Source organism: Monodelphis domestica, chromosome 1 (genome assembly GCF_027887165.1).
Source record: "Monodelphis domestica isolate mMonDom1 chromosome 1, mMonDom1.pri, whole genome shotgun sequence".
NCBI classification, from domain to species: domain Eukaryota; kingdom Metazoa; phylum Chordata; class Mammalia; order Didelphimorphia; family Didelphidae; genus Monodelphis; species Monodelphis domestica.
In genome coordinates, this window is record NC_077227.1 from 70860705 (window position 1) to 70879934 (window position 19230).

Below are 19230 nucleotides of genomic sequence, written 5' to 3' on the forward strand. Positions count from 1 at the left end.
TAATGTGTGTATACATGCAAGCTGTGCACGTGCATGCTTGCATGTAAGAACGTTCAACTCTCTGTTCAAATAGAGAAGAATGAAGATAATGAAGTGATTTCTCCCAGGTCCTTTCTTCTAGATGTTCTTTCTCATTTCTTGCCTCTCTAGAAGGCAGCTTGTGGCAAAGTGGTTAGAATATTAGGCCTAGAGTCTAGAAGATCTGAGTTTAAATCTGGCTTCAGACATTAGTTTTATAACTCTGGATAAGTTCCTTATCCTCTACCTCAATTTCCTTTACTATAAAATGAAATCATGATGACACCCATCTCACAGGATTGTTGTGAAGGCCATATTTGTTTTAAATAGTTGCTCAAATTCCTGGCATGTGATATATACTTAATAATTATTTTTATTCTTCCTCTTCCCTAATGCAATCTTGTGTACCTTCCCCTCCTTTTTCTTTCTTCCCTTGACTACAACCAATAGAACAGAACAAAACCCCTTCCTAGTTCTTATTTGTATGTAATGTTGCCTCCTTTGTGACTCTAATAGAATGGAATTCTTAAGGGATTTGTATATTCTTCCCCCATTAGATTGTAAACCCTAAATCTTTTAGCTTTTTTACTGTTTAGTTGTGTTATTGATCTGCTTATGTTGCTTTTGATTCTGTTGTTTGCTAGAAAATACTTATTTCTTTAAAGGCAAATCCTTTTGTCCCTTTCTCCACAGGATGATGTTTGGTTTTTCAAGGGAAAAGTATTCTTCATTGTAAGCCTTTTATCTTTTACTTTTTGAACTATCATGTACCATGACCTGCTCTGTTTAATATTATTTTCTGCCAAGTCTTGTGTGAGGCTGACTGGTTCTTTGGTATTTGAACTTTTTTCCCTTGACTGCAGGTTTTTTCCCTCCTTTTGATTTGGAGGTTCTGGAATTTTGGCAATGATTCTTTTTTCAGGAGGAGGGTGAAGATGTGTAGATTACTGTTATTTTTTACTTTGTTCTCTGATTCTGGTCAGTACTTCCATTTTTTTTGTGGAGCCCATTATTTGAGTAAAATTTTCCATCTCTTATATTTTTATCTTCAAAAGCTCTTATTTAAGTTCTAATTTCATTTGTCAGTTATGGTCTTTGTGGACAGGCTATTTTTTGTTTCTGAGGCTCTGCTTATACTTGTGGTGGTTACTCTTTTCTGGAAATCTCTTAGGTTCCTTTTAATTTATTTTGTTCTTTTTAAAAATTAAAACCTTTAGCCTGTTTTTTGGCTTTATCTGCATTAATATTTGCAAAATTCACATGAATAATTCTCTTTATAACTATAGTAATATTTAACACAACTCTGTGAAAGTAGGTGCTATATACCTCATTATATTATATATTGTCTTACTACTACCAAGTCCCCCCTGCCCATCTTGGCTTAGTAATCACATGGCATGATGCAATGAGAATCATCAACTTTAAAATTTTCTATCCAGATAGAAGACTATCAGACCTTCCATCTGCCTGTTCCTACCCCTAGGATTTTTGAGTTGTCTCCATATGCCCTGCAGCAGAACTTTCTTTTGTATTCTCCTTCCAATTATTTCCAGAGAGCAGAGAGATTGTCTTGCTTTTCCCAATTGTGCCCCAAGGGCATAACAGTTTCTGGCACTTAATAAATGTTTTTCCAAATTCATTCATCTTACAAATGAATACACTGAGGCAGAAAAAAATTAAGTGATAATACCCAGAGTCCCCAAGCTAGGAAGGATTTGAGACACTGTCAAATTCAGGTCTTCCTGACTGTAGATCCAACATTTTAGCTACCCTTTCTGTGACTTCTGTTATCTTTTCCAATAACTCTATGATGAATTTCTTCTTGGGAGAATCTTCTTTCTTCCTGTTTGAGTATTTCCATAGTGTCAAGGTCTTTTTTTCTATTTAAATTCCTTTTGAGGCAACATCTTTCTTCCCTAATGGTTTTCATGATTGTGTTCTCTTCATCCCTAACATTCAATTCATCTCTCTAACTAACCTATAGGATTATGTACCTTTGGGCTTAATATTTCCAATGATTTAATTCTTGCTTCTCTTACTCCTGACTGATTTCCAAGTAGCAAGTTCTTTGAATTATTTCAACTCTTCATTCCCATTTCACTTTAGCAGTTCCCCAACTTGAGAAAGTATTCCTTTCTTCTTACTTAATTCAACAAGAATATCTATGTGCCAGGGATTGTGCTTGGGTTTTAAAAACAGAAAAATCATTGTCCTTATTGTGCTTAAACTCTCTTGAAAGATTTTACAGTGGTTTCTTGCTAAACAAGTCCATACACTTTAGTCTCTCAAGGCTCACTAATAATCTGCTCTTATAAAAATCTTTAGTTAAAAACAAAACAAACCATTTAAGTGTAGGCAAATAAATGGAGATGAGTTGATGAACAGAATCACTGAGGAATTTTTAATTCTGAGAACAGTAGAAGCACAATACTTTAAGCCATAGAATGTTTCCTAAAGGTGAGGCATACATTTGATTGAGGTCCTAAGGAATTTGCAGATAGTGTGGCAGTAGGGAGAATCTTACCTAGCATGTCAGAAAAGACTTGAACAGAATTTATTAAAGATCCTCTTATTCTCAGTGAAGAAGTCTATTTATACATATAATGCATCCCAGAATGAGTAGTGTTTTTCTGCAGCAGTAGGGAAATGCTCACAGCATCTAGGCAGAATGCTAGGGATGATATGACTGCAGCGCAGCTTGACTGGCATTTCCAGCTTTGAATCTCTCTGGATCTTAGCTTCTATATCTGTAAAATGAGAGGCTCTACTAGATGACCAGAAGATCTCTTCCAACTTTAAATCTGTGGAACTGTAAATCCCAAGTAAGTCTACCCTCGAGTGCCACAAACATTTTTCTTTCTCTCCACCCCACAAGCTTGGACACACAGGGAGTGCTGCAGAAGGCTTGGTGCCAGCCACTCCTGCAGGAGATGGACTGTTTTCACCCTCTTCTTCCCCACCACCCCACTCCTGTCAGCATGAAGAGAAGTCATGATGTTGCTCTCTATAAACTGGTTGCTCCTCCCAACCATAGGTTACAGAGAAAAGTTTACTGTGTCATTTATTCCATCTAGCTTTCTCAGAATCATCTTTCCTGGACTACTTTATGTGGCTGAGGGTCTTGGTTTGGATTGTGTTCTATTAACAAATCTTTTTTCTGTAGGAAAAGCCACATGTTGAAAGGCCTGAGTTAGTAGAGGATCAGTGTCACAAGCCAGTATTTTCCAAGAGAAAGGGAGCTGGTAGGCAGCTGGTTTTCATGGAAGATAAGTCCCTGGTTCAGGGTGGTCCCTAACTGTATAGGGGACTATGTTTGTTAGCATATACATAATGGCTGACATACCACTTAGCTGGCAATTTCACTAGATTGCGAGTGGGGTGTGTGGGGTGTGCTTTAGAAAGTGTTTCGGGTGGGACGGTGAAGGCCGAGTAGAAAAAGAGTTGAAGGGGTATTTGAAGAGAAACAAGGGCTTTCTGCTGTTTCATTTAAAGGTATTAATAGTTATTCCTCCTGTGCTTCCTGGCTCCTAAAAAGAGGAATGATTGCTGCAGTACCAAGCTAGGAATAGCCATAAAGGGCAGAAGGCTCCCCTTAGGAATAAGAAGAGAGAAGACAAGAGGTTCTGATTTCTTCTGCTTTCTAAACAGCTTGGTTTTATATCTTTTTTGTAATGCAGTCTTGTATGCAAAGTTGTTTGTTGTGAAATTTAACAACCTGCAGTGTATGTCCCTTGTGTTTGGGATTTCAGATGCTAAACATATATTTCCTTAGTCTTGATGCCTCTTTGTTCTTCCTATAAGAGTCACAGCAGTCAGTAAAGCCACTTTTTGGATATGTCTGAGGTGAGCAGTAGATTGATTGGTAGCAAGAGAAAGGGGTCTTCCCTTCTCTTGGGGCAGAGGTTTCACCCTTGCCACAGAGCTTAAAAGGAAATGTCATGCGAAATATAACAATGTCCTATAGCAAGAATGTACCTTTCATGATAAGGGGGTACCAGTCATTGACCCCTGACTACATTTTTCTCTGTTAATTTGGGTTAAGATCAGCCTATAGCAATAGGTATCTAAGACTTGGGGGCTTACATTTTGGTTTTCTGAAGGTTATCCACATTATTCATTGGTAAGCAGTGCAGTCAGGGAGGTACTGGGGCCAAGCTGAAGCAAATAGATTATGCTAGCAGAATTGTGAAGCTTTGCATTGGGCTGCTAAATCAGGGCTCAAGCCGGCAGCAGCTGGAGAGTGTCCAGGATTAAAGTGTTTTTGGTTTTCAGGGAGGGGAGGGACTAAAGTGGAGCAGCAGCAAACAAGCATTGGGCTCTGTCTTTGTCAGGGTGCTCTTGTTATCTTGGTCAGAGAATTTCAAGTCAGCTGCTCCCAGCGGCAGCAGATCTGCTGTAGCTCAGGGCCTGTTGTGTGCTGCCTTTCTGGCTTCCTTGAGTCCAACTGCACCTTTTTTTTCTTCCTGTCTGCTGTGCTGTCTTGTCGCTGGAAGGGAAGTCTCCTCCTTGCTGCTTCTCCTCCCCTCCCCACCCCTCTAGTTCTAGGAGATGATGCCGCTCTATTGCATGCCTTGCTGATGTCACTGGCAGCGGGGTACGCATCAGCAGCCTGATCACATGCTGGCCCAGTCAGTAATGCAGACGGGATAGGTGTATGTGGGGTGGGGGGGTGGGAGGTTGTATGGCAGCCGCTCCAGCCCTGATACCCTAAAAGTGCTAGGACAGTGGCTTGCAGTACCCTCATAAGCGTGGATTGGAAGCTTGTACTTTGAGGAAACTCTTTTTATTGATATTTTTATATGTGTGTGTGTGTATATATATATATATGATACATATATATACATAATATATGTTTTACACATATATCCATACATATATTTTAAACAACATCCATAACTCTTGGGCTTGTGTCTGTTCTATCCAAAACAGACTTCCCAGACTCTGAAGGAACAGTTACAAGCAGGATGCTTTTCCCCACCTCTGCGCAAGAATCTTCCCGGGGCCTCCCGGATGCAAATGACCTGTGCCTTGGCCTGCAGTCCCTCAGCTTGACAGGGTGGGACAGACCATGGAGTACCCAGGACTCTGATGCTGCAGCACAGAGCAGTCCACAATCTGGTGAGTGAATTGGGGCTTGGCAGGTGGGGGTTGGTGTAAGGTGTGGGGGTGCAGCTGACATCCGCAGCAACAGTTGTTGGATTTTCTCTTTCCCTGTCTTTCTCTGTTATCATGGAGCTGTTTTGTAGGGATATTGATGTAAGCAATATAGCTTGTATTTGTAGAGAGCTCTTTCCCCCCAAAGTTGTTATACTTCCAAGGGTCTATGGACAAATAATAGGTAGGCAATTAATGTTTCTTTTTTCTGAAAAATTATTAGAGTAACCCACAAGTGCCTAGTTCCATCTTGGAGATGATGTAGCAAAAAAACAAACAAACAAACACTTTTAGGTAGAGGGAGGAGTTTGAACATTTGATGTCAGACTCCCATTTCTTATTTGTTGAATGATATGTAAAATGTGTGTGGTGGGGGTGGGGTGGGGTTAGGGAGGAGAGAAGAACAATTTTAATGTGCTGATCTTGCAGCCATGCTGCATTTAGAATTTATGTATCTTGAGACTAGAGGGATAGTTGGAGATAGGGACTTGACCTCTAGAGTTGGTGGTTTGGGGGCTAGGAGGGAAGGAAATTCCTAACTTGGGGCCCTATCCCTCATCCTAAAGGTCCCAATTCTGTACAATTGATGGGCAAGTACACCCTCCATCCTCTTATTCTCATGTGTGTGTGTTTTTTTAATGAGGGATCAGAGACTAAACCCAATTTAGACTCATTAGCAAGAGATTTAAAAACTTGGAAAACCGCTTGGAAAGGGATGTGTGTATATATGTGTGTACACACAAACAATCTAAGCTTTTGTGACTCCAGTGGAGGAGAAAGTTCTTGTTATATCCATTGTGGCAATGTTTTGGTCTGTTTTTGATGGGATGGGAGATGCAGGCTTAGCCCTAGCTAAGTATTGAAATGCAAGCCTTTTCAAGTGCTTTGCAAAGCTTGGCAAGATTTTGTATGTCTGAGCATTTTAATACCCAAATAGTTCTCAAAAAAAAAAAAGTGTTGGGAGGTAGGGTTTGGGGGCTTTAAAATTTATATAGGTAGAGAAAAGGATATTGTGTGATTATTTGACCCTCCCTCCTATTTTTTTCTCTTAGTTAGTATTGGGTTTATTTAATAGTTCATTTGGGATCTGATCATTGATGATGGGTGAACTCTTTAGGCCTAAAGTTCTTATAGCTCTTCCTTAGAATTTAGATAGGAAAGATGACCCTGAAAATCCATGTCTTTCCTTTGTTTTATCTTCACTTGCAAGTATGGTGCTGGCTTTGAGTTTGCCAGATGGTAAAGACCTATCTACCTGTGATGTGGGCAATTAACAGTGGAATATGCTCTTCCCTCTCCTTCCTGTCTCTCTGACTTAGTAGCTTTGGTTTGAGCTGTTTTAACAGAAATAGAGTTGAATTTATGCTAGACTATCTATGCTCCCTGCCCAGGCTTGTGATCAGTAGCACATGACTCTAGGAGTAAGAGCTATATAGCTGGTGGCTATGGAACAGTGAGTACACCACATGGACATCAAGTCTATGACCTTGGCCTTGTAGTGGGGCATTTTAATTTGAGATAGACAAGATAGGATTTGTTGTTGAAACCACCTTTACTTATTCTTAGATCTTAGAAATTAGTGTCAGCTCCTTCTTTTCCATGTCTGTGCCGTGTACTTTCTTTGTAGCCCTCTGATGAGTGTACTGCCTCCTTGGATTGGGATGTAAAACTCCTACCACACAGCTGTGTTACCAGATCTCTCTCTCACCAACAAAGCAAGAACATGCAGCCCACGTTTCTTTGCCCACACTGCTTCCCTAGCCCTAGGACTGGATGGACTCCTTTGGAGGGAGTAGGAGTTCTGATAGGTTATTGGACATGTGATGCTATCTGATTTGAGAGTACACTTTGTGGAGGTGCACTCTCCAAGTGTAAGTTGGGTGTTTTGTTTGTACCTATACAAATTCCAGAATCCCATGATTACTTAGGCTATATTCAGTGATATATGAAACTTTTTCCTCTAAGACAAACTTGCTTCTGTAGTAAATTAAATTAACTCCTAAGTATTTTGGGGAAAGAGGTTAGAGTTCAGCAGAATTTAAAAAAGCAAAACCTCATAGTATTAGAATCTTAGTTCTAGAAGGGATTTTGGACATTTTGTCCAATCTCCTGTCTCCCTTCATAATCTTCCAGACCCTCTAAGGATTTCTTAAAAATTTGCATAAAGATCCATGATATATTAACCCAGGACAATCAAAAGTGGCCTTTTCCATGTATAACAAAGGCAAGACTCTTCTAGCTACGAGTTTTTTGTTTTTAATATTTCAAATCTATGTGAAAAGAGATATTCCCTGTTACTGGCTGCTACAGGATTTCTGATAATTTCTACCAGGTGAGCATTAAAGCACTGAGTTGGATATGTCCCTCTGGATTCCTCTTGACCCATGTATGTTCATCTTGTTTCGGTATATCAAACACTGCCATATAAATCCTAAGGTGGGTTGATTCAGTATAGCTTCTGGTTCATTGCATCTTTGGGGAGATTGACTTTTTGGGGGAAAGATGTAGGAGCAATTTTGGGGGTGGGGCTCATGGAAAACATATTTGAATCTACTCAGTTAACTTAGGTGTTGATGTTAAAGAGGTTATCGACAGCTTTGCCTCAAGGCACTACTACTTGGAATACTGGCTATAATCATCTAGTGGATAATAAGAGTATTTTTTGTCTAGCTAAGTAGGACTTGTTTTATTTCAAATAAAAATTAATTTGAAGGTTTCAATTGTGAGCAAACTTCTCAAGAGTGATTAGGCTTTGGCAAGGACTTTCTTTTAGCTACTTATAGTTCAAGGTTGGAATAAACTCTCCTATGGGAGTTAGGCTTCTATGAGGCCTAGAACATTGCCCCTAATGTTAGTGCTACTCTGATCTTCCTTGTTCAACCAGTAAAGTACAGAAACTGAGGATTTAGCCTAGTTTTCTCTTTCAGTAGGGCAGTTATCTTTGTAAAGGTGTGTTCATCAACAGAGCTGTCACATCTGGAAATGGGCATTTGGACAAGTTGGTTTGGTAATCCTTAGAAATAGCTAGTAAATCTAATTCAAAATTTCAAAGGAGTGCTTGATGTTAAAGGAGACAGTATCTCTGTAGCATCTTGTGAAGATCCTAAAAATGCACCCTTCTTGGTTCTGCTACCTGCCCCAACTTCTGGCCAATTTGCTAGTATTCCCAGTATCACACTTGCCCAGCGTTTGCCAGCTGGAGCCAACTAGGGAGAGAGCTGAGTTGTCTGGGCTTGGTTGGGTTGCAACTCTGGTTTCTTCCAAGTAGCCTTTTACATGAACCAATTAGAATGACACCTATATCAGTATCTGCTGCTGCACCTTTGATTCCAGGGATCTAGAAAACATCAGTCTTGTTGTAGGTAAGCATTCTTATAATCCTGAGACGTGCTTATTCAGTCCAGGGCCTGTCTAGAAAAACCAACCTAGAATGTGAATGTGTTGCTTATATCAACATAACTAATTTAAGTGGGCTATCGTGGCCACCACTACTTATTTGTTTACTATATTTCAAAGCCAGAGTATTTATAATCATGTCAGGTCAACTGAATGGAAAATTCATTTTGTATATGACTGGGTTAGTAGCATAGCCTTATGGTGGGGAACTATTTTCTGTGTGTAGAAATGTTAACAATGGCTTAGGACACTAATAATGCTCTTGAATTGATTGACTCGAGCATATCCAGTCCCTATGACCAAAACAATGGTCATTGTGGAAGGGCCTAAAGCAGAGTTTGGCAAAATTATGGCCTTGAGGGCCAAATCCAGTTTGTACAGCTAGGATCCAAGAATGGTTTTAACATTTTAAAAGATAATAAAATTTAATTTTAAAAATGTAAAAACCATTCATTGCTTACTTCTGTCTAAAGGAATCCTGTATTGGAAAGACCAGTGGCCTAGAAGTTGAAAGATCTGAGTTCTAGTCCTAACTCCTCCATCATCTTTGACATGATGATGTGTTAACCTCATGTTCCTAGTTTGTAAGAGTTTGAATTAGGTGACCCTATAACCATGGTGGTGAACCTATGGCATGTATAAGGTGCACTGTTGCCTGCCAGAGTTGTTACTAGAAAGCTAGAGGGACTCAGGCAGAGTTGCTCCCCTCCCCCTCTTCACCATGCCTGTGGACGTTTCTCCCCCCCCCCAAATCATCTACTCCTGTTTCCAGCAGCCCAAAGGGAGTGCTTTCTCTCTGCTGTCTGGTAAGGCGGGGCGGGTGGTGGGGGGCACAGTTCATGATCTCTAAAAGGTTTGCCATCATTGCCCATCAACATCTGTGAGCTGTTTTTTTGTTTTTATATTTTGACATTGTCTTTTAATGTAGTCAGTTTCAAACCTGTGTAGTTTATACATTTTAAAAGCATTATTCTGGGAAGGGGTTCATAGGCTTCACCTGACTGGGGGATACTAAGCCCATGATGTAAAAGGATGACATTTTGCTTTAGCCTTCAGAGGGTTTTGGAACCAAGGTCAGAAATACAATGTGTGCTGCCATGGTGTAGTATGGGTAGTGAATTCCCTGTCCCTGAATATCTTCAAGAAGAGTTTAGTGATAGTATAGTTTGGACAGAATTAATGCTTTAGGTGGTTATTGGATCTTGAATCTTCTATTTGGAAGGAAGCACAGATTATCTAGGTTTCTATAATGGCTATGGTGTTTTGGGTTTGGAGCAGTGTCTGTCCTTCCAAGGAGAATTTGTTATGACTCCAGGGCTTCAAACTCTTGTTATACCCTGGAGAAAAATGAGCTATACTTGTTAGAAATAGTTAGGAGGGTTTGGGGGATGATTGAGCAAATGTGAAGTAGGTTGTTGGAATAGAATATAGGAAGTACAGACTTATAGTGTATCTGAGATTTAGAAGCATTATTTCTGAAGTTAGCTAAGTGATACCAGATGTTAACCTTTCCCTGACCCAGCTGGGTTCTTGGTGTGGTTCAAGAGGGGCAGGAATGAGCCAGGCCTAGAGCCGGGAGGTCCTAGGTTCAAATCTGGCCTCAGACACTTTCCAGCTGTGTGACCCTGGGCAAGTCACTTGACCCCCATTGCCTAGCCCTTACCACTTTTCTGCCTTGGAACCAATACACAATATTGATTCCAAGACAGAAGGTAAGGGTTAAAAAAAAAAAAGAGGGGCAGGAATGAATTACATAATCAGAGGAACCTTAGAGGAAATAAGTTCCTGCTAGAACAATGGAGAAGCCCAGCATTAAAGATCAATCTATGTATTTGGTGGGAAGATAAGTTTCACAATAAGCCCCGTGACTGAGGAAAGAAACCATATTGCTTATGTATTTAGGTCAGTTTTGATATTATGTGAGTTAGCTACATGACAGTGACATTCATTTAACAGAAAAACATTTTTCCCCCTTCACTCTGTATTGGGCATTTTTTTTTTGCTTTTGTTTTTTTAGATACTGAGATAAAATTGAGCCCATAGATTATACTCTCATTAATTTGTTAGACTTTTCTCTTAATAGTAAGGGAAATGGAATGTTCTTCCTTTATCTACATTAATACATAAATAACTTGCTGGTCATGTGCCCATTTGAGGCCTGGAATCACTGTTAATGATTTAAGTCCTAAGTTCTGTACCAGAACATTTCTCCTTCTAGGATGCTCACCTAGATTTAGGAGAAGCATCCTGACCTGAGGAATTAGTGTGAGAAAAATGTTGTTTAGTAGAGGTGTTGGGGGAAGGGAATGGGGTAGAGGAGAGTAAGAAAGTCCTGTTCAGAGGTGTTCATTTTAGATGAGATTCTCATCTCTCTACTTGTACTTTGAATTATTGGAGGGTGGGGGTGGGGTGTGTATTGAATGACTAATTGGTAAATGTGGGATTTTAAAAAGTTTGAACATTTGTCATCTCTGTGACCCTGATCCTGCCACTCCCTACACTAGTGGCTTTGTGCTGCTGGGGAATGCATTAGAAAGTTCCGGTGGTGACTCAGCTATAAAATCCACAGGAGCTGGCAAAGGAGGATGAAAGTAGAGAAAGTTAACAATTAGTCTAAAAATATTATTGCTGATTTGGTCTCCCACAGCCTATGTGCTATCATATTAATGAGCTGCAATCCCGTTCTAGGCACTTGGCTCACCATGACTTGCCTGAGATGTATCTGCAACTCCTGCCAGGCACAGACTGTAAACAGGGACAGCAGTTAGCTCTGCAACAGTGACAGTGTCTCCTTGTCACCAGTCACCTCAGGTAGACATCGAGGTGATTTTTAGTTATTCAAACTAGAGTTAAGTTGTGAATTTAAAACACACTTTTCTAGCATTATAAGTTTTCTTTCACTTGAGACAGACTTAAAGGACTTGAACCTGGAACATAACAAAGTAGCTTTTCCTACTGATGGTGGTGAATTCTGTAATGTAGTGACTTCTTTACTGTGCTTTACAGTTGTAATGGTAACAGGTGGCAATAAGACCTTTGGTTGCGTGTCAGTTTTATTATTCACTAATTCCTCCAACTGACGCTGCTTCCATAGTTATCCTGGCAGGTTGCTTAAGGAGAGCATAAAAGCAGCAGCTCTGACATCTATCAGTCGTAGATTTTCCCTGTCTACTGTGGCAGAAGAACTGCTAATTTTACTGACTAATGTATCTGGCATGGAATATTCCACTTGCATAAAATGGGTCAGGGAGACCTTGGAAACGTGGCTCTTCTTCCCAGAAGTCAGGAATTCCCTATCCCTTTTTATAAGTGATGGGAGAAGGACCAGGTCTGAGGGTGAAGAAATTTATTTTTATTTATTTTTATTTTATTTGGTCAATTTCAAACATTATTCCTTGGTTACAAAAAATCATATTCTATTCCTCCCTCCCCTTCCCCCACCCTTCCTGTTGCTGATGCGCAATTCCACTGGGTATTACATGTGTCCTTGATCAGAACCTATTTCCATGCTGTTGATGATTGCACTAGGATGTTCCTTTAGGGCAGCGGTTCTCAACCTCTCAATTTGTAGCAATGAGAATACACAATGCATATCAGGTATTTACATTCCGAATCATAACTATAGCAAAATTACAGTTTTGAAGTAGCCACCAAAATAATTTTTTGGTTTGGGGTCACTGCAACATGTGGAGTCACGGCATTAGAAAGGTTGAGAACCACTGCTTTAGGGTCTATATCGCCATTCATATCCCCCTCCATCCATGTAATCAAGCAGTTGTTTTTCTTCTGTGTTTCTACTCCCACAGTTTTTCCTCTGAATGTGGATAGTGTTCTTTCTCATAGATCTGAGGGTGAAGAAATTTTGCTGTTTGATGTTCAACATATATTGCACCATCCAGCATGGCCCTGACTCTGTAAGCCAGGATCACAAAGGGCTTCAACCATAATGGGAGAATATCAAAAGGTCTTATTCCTTTTTCTACTCCTAATGTAGATTAGAATATGCCTAATCTAATTCTAATAAAAATCTTGGTTTAGGAGTAGAATTCTTGTCATCACCTGTTTCAATATAGTTGGTGTTTACCTTTGCAGGAATTAATAAAACTGATCATATTGTGAGGCCTTATGCTTCATTTAACCGGTGCAGAGACTTGTCCTCCATGGACATTTTTACTATGGATAAATGGGATCAAAGTTAGGATAACTGACCTCTTTTTTATTTTTTATTTTTTTTATTTTTTATAAAACCCTTACCTTCTGTCTTGGAGTCAATACCGTGTATTGGCTCCAAGGCAGAAGAGTGGTAAGGGCTAGGCAACGGGGGTCAAGTGACTTGCCCAGGGTCACACAGCTAGGAAGTGGCTGAGGCCAGATTTGAACCTAGGACCTCTAGGGCTAGCTCTCAATCCACTGAACTACCCAGCTGCCCCTGCTGACCTCTTTTGTAAAACATCAAATACCTTTTACTTTTCACCAGAAAAGTCTTGCCTTGCTTATTTTTTCCTGTATTCCTTAGAACCTGCCCATTGATTCTTTTCTATTAGCAGTCACTTCCACTGTTTGTAAGAAGCTCAAGTACAGAGATAAGAGGACTTGCACTGGAGCTTTTGGTATAGTGCAGTACTAGAATTAGAATCCAGACATTCTGGTGAATTTGGAGCTCTGATGCCATTAATGGTGTATATTACCCCATAGCAGTAGGAATTGAAACCTATCCATGACATACTGTCACTTTTGTCTGTCTTTCCATAGATTTGCTGCTGACCTCTTGATAACTGATGGATACTAATGAAATATCAGGGTACTCATTGATTATTCCTCTTATGTGGCCCACTAATCTTTTTTTTTTCTTACTACACACCTCTTAGGCATATTCTCTATGATATTTCTACTGAGTAGTTCCTTGTTGTAATGTGTACAGCTGTGACTATCCCTTTGCCAATTGATAATCCTCAACTTTAATTCCTTGGATACTAAGTATTGTGATCTGTATACTTACTGGATATCTATCCTTCTTTGGATCCAAGTCAAGCTCTATAGGTTGTTCCTCCAATACCATACCCTTATCTGGAGAGCAGCCACTCTTTATCTGTCCAGTCTTTCTTGTGTGCATAGTTAGGCTGAACTCTTCAGTAGTTGGGGATTATGAATGTCATTAGTAATTCCACTTGACTCTCTGTGGTTCTTTTTTATTGCCTACCATAGTGCTGTATGCCACATTGTTTTGCCAATATGCCTTTGTACGATATCAGATAAGCTGTATTTCCAATAGACTCTTTGGGCATTAGTTGTATCTAAATAATAACAATGATGTTGTATTTGTATAATTTTATAATTGTGTAATTTACAATAGAAAAGGGTAAAGGCTTTGTGTCTCTTCTACCTACCTGCATACAAATATATTTTAATTCTATCTAATAATCATTCATTTAATATTGTGAGTACCTCCTATGTACCAGGTTCCATGCTAAGCATCTTACAAAGATAACTAAAGTCACTTCATAAATTAGTATACAATAATCCAGTGGAAATGCTTATCAGCTCTGGGGGCAGGGGGAAGAGAGAAAATGAAAAATAATCTAAGTTTATCTTATTTACACAACTAATTGTACTACTAATACAAAGCAAAAGGTGAGAAATATTAAATATCATAAGTTGATAGTAATGATAGCTGATTTTAAAATAGTTTTTTTACATACATTCTTCTTTGCCTGACAGTTTTATTATTTATATTTCCTATGTATAGAAACATTCTTAGACTTCCACATCCATTGATTTTGGAAAACAGTTTTAGTAGTATGATAGCAGAGAAACCTGATTTATTTTTTTACAAATTAGTTACATGTAATAAATTTCCATGTAAGTTTTCTGAAGTTATATGATCCAAATTGTTCCCCTTTCTCCCTTCCTTCCCTGTTCCTGGAGCTGACAAGAAATTCTATCTGGGTTATAAATATATTATCCTGCAAAACATATCTATATTCATTTTCGTGAACTTCTGGAATAATCATGTACAACCCCCCCCCAACCAAAACTCCAATAAACAAGTAAAAAGTCATATGCTTTCATCTGCATTTCCAACTCTAACAGTTCTTTCTCTGGAGGTGGGATAGCATTCTTTGTCATAAGCCCCTCAGAATTGTCCTGGACCTTTGTGTTGATGAGAGTAGCAAACTCTAGCATAGTTGATCATTCCACAGTATTTCTGTTATTGCATACAATGTTCTCCTAGTTCTGCTTATTTCACTCTGCATCAGTCCATGAAGGTCTTTGCAGCTCTTTCTGAAATTTTCCTGTTTGCCATTCCTTTTCAGCACAATAGTATGGTCACCATCATATTCAACAGATTGTTCAGCCATTACCCAATTGATGGACATTTTTTCAGCTTTCAATTCTTTGCCACCACAAAAAGAACCATAAACATTTTTGTACTAGTAGTTTCTTTCCCCTTTTTAGAAACAAGATTTTTAAGATTGAGTTGATACTGAAATAAAAGCATTGATTTAAAGAATATGTCCATGAAAGGAGGTGGCCTATTGCTTAAGATACAAAAGATGCAGGCTTTTTTTTAATGTGAAAGTCTAAAACAAGTTTTTGGACATTAGAAATGGAAGGAATAAAGTTGAACTTGATCAAAAAAGTATTTCATGTGCCTACTGTGTCCTAGACATTGGGGTTATAAATTCAAAAGAATAATCACTACTCTCAATGAAGTACATTGTGGACCAGAGTGATGGGAGTCTCAAGGTAGGTGCACCAACTGGAATACACAGAGGTATTGACTTGAAGACTAGACCTAAGATTATAACTGTAGAGAGAAGGGGTCAGGTATGAGAGAGAGGACAAGACTTGGTAACTAATTAGATCTATAGAGTGAGGGAAAATGAAGAGTTGAGAATAATGATTGCAAATTTGAGACATTGGAAGGATTATAGTACCTTCAATGGAAATAAGGAAGTTGGAAAATGGGAGAGTTTGAAGGAAATATAAATTTAATTTCCTTACACAAGTTGAATTCGAGATATTTCTGATATCTCTAGTTTAAAATGTTCAGTAGTTTCAGAGATCTAGAAGTAAAAGTCAGGAGAGATTCTGGGTCTGGATATGTAGATCTGGGAGTTATTTGCATAGAAATGATAGTTAAACTAATGGGAGTTTGCTCATTACCTCTGAGTTACCAAGAGGGTAGGAAGAGCAGATAATTGTGAACTCCTGGAGATTGGGGGAGATGTGCTTTATAAAAATACATGATAATTTGTCCTCTTAGACAAGAGAGGAAAAATGGGAAAAGATGTAGAGAACATTGGAGAAGGGAAAATAAAGAGAGCTTATATTAGATGAAGTTCAGAAGAGATTTCTGAAAAGAAAGGGTTGAGGATTGATCTCAAGGCTTTGAGGTATCATGTCTATGGTTCCAATAAAGTCCTGACAATTACCTGTATGATCATGGACATATTGCCCCCTGAGAGCCCCCGTTTCTATATCTGCCAAATGGGGGGGGGATGATGCTCAGAATTAACATATCTCACAGAATTGTTGTGAAAGTGCTTTGAAAACCTTACAACATTGTACAAATGAGATTATAATATGTAAGAGGTTTTTAAGTGGTTGCTGTGGGGCATAGGGTATAGCCACCAAGTGAAGAATAAAAAAAATGCAGCCATGAAGGTCAAAGACTCATTCCATATCATCATTTTATGACTGGCAACTTCTTAAGTAGCCTGAGGAATGGACCAAGTACAGGAAGTTACTGGGGGCTGACTGGTAAGGTCATTTGGCAAAGGTTTCTGGTTCTTGGTAGCACCTTTATAGGAAAGAATTGGCATTATCAGGCTAGATTCTAGAACTCTTAACTTTGCACAATGGGTTCTGGTCAAATCTTAAGACATTGGGGGGGGGTGACAGCAGGTAGCTGGGTAGGATACTTAAAGTAATAATTACTCAGAAAGCCATGCCATAGAGCAGAGTCTAGTGGTGAAATGATAGTGCAACTGAGTGAGTCCTAGAGTGTAGGGCCAGGCTTCTTGCAGGCAGATATGTTCTGTCATTGTTCTCTAGGACAGAGTTCTTAATAAATTCTTGGGGAGTAAGCTGGAAGGAATTTCAGTCTAGCAACATTTCCCCCTTTTTTATACATGAGCAGGAAAAGCTTTGTGGGCTTGGATAAATTAGCAAAGCTAAGTCCTTGTGCAAGAGGTAGTCATATATTGATAATAATTGCTTTTGTAAACAATAGTTTAAGGTTATATAAGGACTTTACAATGTTCTGGGCACTAGTTTAGGCCCTAAGGATACACAGATGAAATGGGCCCCTCACTCGGAGCTTGGCATGGATTGTAGGAAGGAAGATGATGTACGTGTATAATAATATGCAAACCGTATATGTAGTAGTTTCAACTGGAAGGTACTATTGGCTTCAGATTTTGTTGGTAGTAGCATTTCAGCTGAGCTTTGAAGGAAACAAAGGATTCTAAAGAGACAGAAGTAAGGAGGGAACACTTTTTCCAGGGTTGGGAGGGACATGTTAAATGGGATAAAAATTGGACCTGAGATTTCATGACTTAATAGGAAAATCCCCAAATGAGAACTCCATTTTGCCTCTTCTGCAGCCTAGTCTTTTTGCCTTTCCTGGAGGGAGTAACCTTAGTAAATAACCTTATTTTCAAGGGTTATAAAGCCAAGATCTATCAGATGTAGTACTATTGTTGGCAGCTAAGTGATATAGTAGATAGAGCTTGGGACTCCGAGGCAGGAAGATCTGAGTTTGAATCCAGTCTCAGACATCTTTCTAGCTGTGTGAAGGGCAAGTCATTGAGCCTCTCTCAGCCTCGATTTCTTCTTTTATAAAATACAAATAATAGTTGCTATATAGGATATCATGTGGGTCAACGAATTAATATTTTTGTAAAGTGATTCACAAAACTTGAAGTGCTATATAAAGACTAAGTATAAAATGCTTGCTAGTTATTTTGTACCCAGGTCCTTCTGGCTCTGAGGTCATTTGCTGTTATTAAACCATGATTCTTTAAAGATAAAGAGATGGGAACTGGAATGTAGTTTAACAGCAAGGGAGCCAAAATGGCTTAAAATGGCAAATGGGAGTTAGTATTGAAGTTTAGTGTACAATTAAGTGATATGGTCTGTCCAGACTTTAAATATTACTTTGATAGTTTTATGGAGAATAGATTGGAAAGATACTTTTGAGGCAAGTAAGACCAAGTAAGGCTATTTCTATAGTGTGGATGGGCAGTGTTTAAGGCCTAAGGCCAGAGCTACACTAGTGGTTTTTGAGTGGAGAAAAGAACACTGATATCAAACATGCAGTCAGGAAGAATCAGTAAGACCTGACACCAAGGGTAAGGAAAGAGAGCAGTGCAACCCTACTAATCAACTAATGCTTCCTGTGGACATGAAAATTTTCTGTGGGGAAGAGCTTTGGCAAAATTGTATAAGTTTTGTTTCTCATGTGTTGTTCCATCTTCCTTAATGCTTATTTCAAAAATGCTGTGTTCTTTTCACTTGCCTTAAAACTTGCCCCCAAGCCTCTGCATTAAGCTTCTATTTTCTATATCTTCTTCTGGATCATTTTTTTCCTACAAAAATTCTTATTTTATCTCTCAGTAACCAGATCCTTAACCTTTTTCTGCCTACTGTGGACCCCCTGGACAGTTTGAAGCCTATGGCCTCTTACTCAGAACATTTTTAAATGCAAAAAAAATAATAGGATTACAAAGAAAACAAATTATATTGAGGTAGTTATAAGAATATGTACATTCATATATATATATATATATATATATTTAAATATGTTTATGAACCCTAGGTTAAGAACTTCTGCTGTATAGGAATCTTGTATTTGAATGACATTATACTAGCCAAATGTTTCTGCTCCAGGTATTTGGTCAGTAGAGGATTATCTTAGGTGGGATGGCACATGTATTCCCAAATACAGGGTGATTGGTAGTTTCTTTGCTGAAATTTTTATCTGTACCAGAATTTGAGCACATATTCCATTTTGTTTTGACACATGAAAACTCTGGTCTCCTGGATGAGGGATGTTCAAATCTGACCTCTCTACTAAAACCAGTAGTGTACTATTGAAAACTGGAGAGGTTTCCTTTGGATATAGAAATATGTATTGGTTTCTCATTCTCTTGTTTTCTTTGCCACAGTCTAACCTTTAAGGAGTAGTTTCTTTTCTGATATAGTTCACATAGGTAGAGTTTAGCTTTGAGTAGTTGGGGTTTTTCCTTTGCAGTATCTGTCTTTTGCATTAATCACCCATCATTCATTCTCTCCATTTTGGGGCCTAAGAAATCCACTTCCTCTGGGGCAAGTGAGAGATACAATGAACTCAAAATGAGAATATTTAATGTGAGCCAATAGATGTAAAGACAAAGTTTTGGAGCTAAGAAATCAATTGATTTTACCAAGACATTATTCTTGTCCTTTGCTTTAACTTCTCTTTGTTTTGACACATATCAATTGGTGCTTGTATCCCTTATCCTTGGGCATGCATTGACTAATAATTAACTAGATCAGCCCTGTAATAGATGGGTCTATTGACCATATGATACTTTGTGGAGCATGGGTAAGTTACAGACTATGTAGCCTTAGATTTTGGCTATGCTGCCTTCCAGGAACTGTTGCATTAGCTTTTGT

The 19230-nt window shown here is 38.9% G+C and overlaps 1 protein-coding gene across 6 annotated transcripts in view; it reads left to right on the forward strand.

Moving 5' to 3' along the window:
- Positions 1-19230, forward strand: part of CPEB1 (cytoplasmic polyadenylation element binding protein 1) — an 81156-nt gene that overhangs the window by 39163 nt on the left and 22763 nt on the right. For 5 of the 6 annotated variants that reach the window (XM_007478562.3, XM_007478561.3, XM_007478563.3 and 2 more), the window contains one exon: positions 4948-5136. In XM_007478562.3, the coding sequence (XP_007478624.1) occupies positions 4948-5136 (189 nt within the window). Of the gene's footprint in view, positions 1-1242; positions 2841-4947; positions 5137-19230 lie in introns of those variants that run through there. The other variant, XM_007478567.3, reaches the window with a different exon arrangement.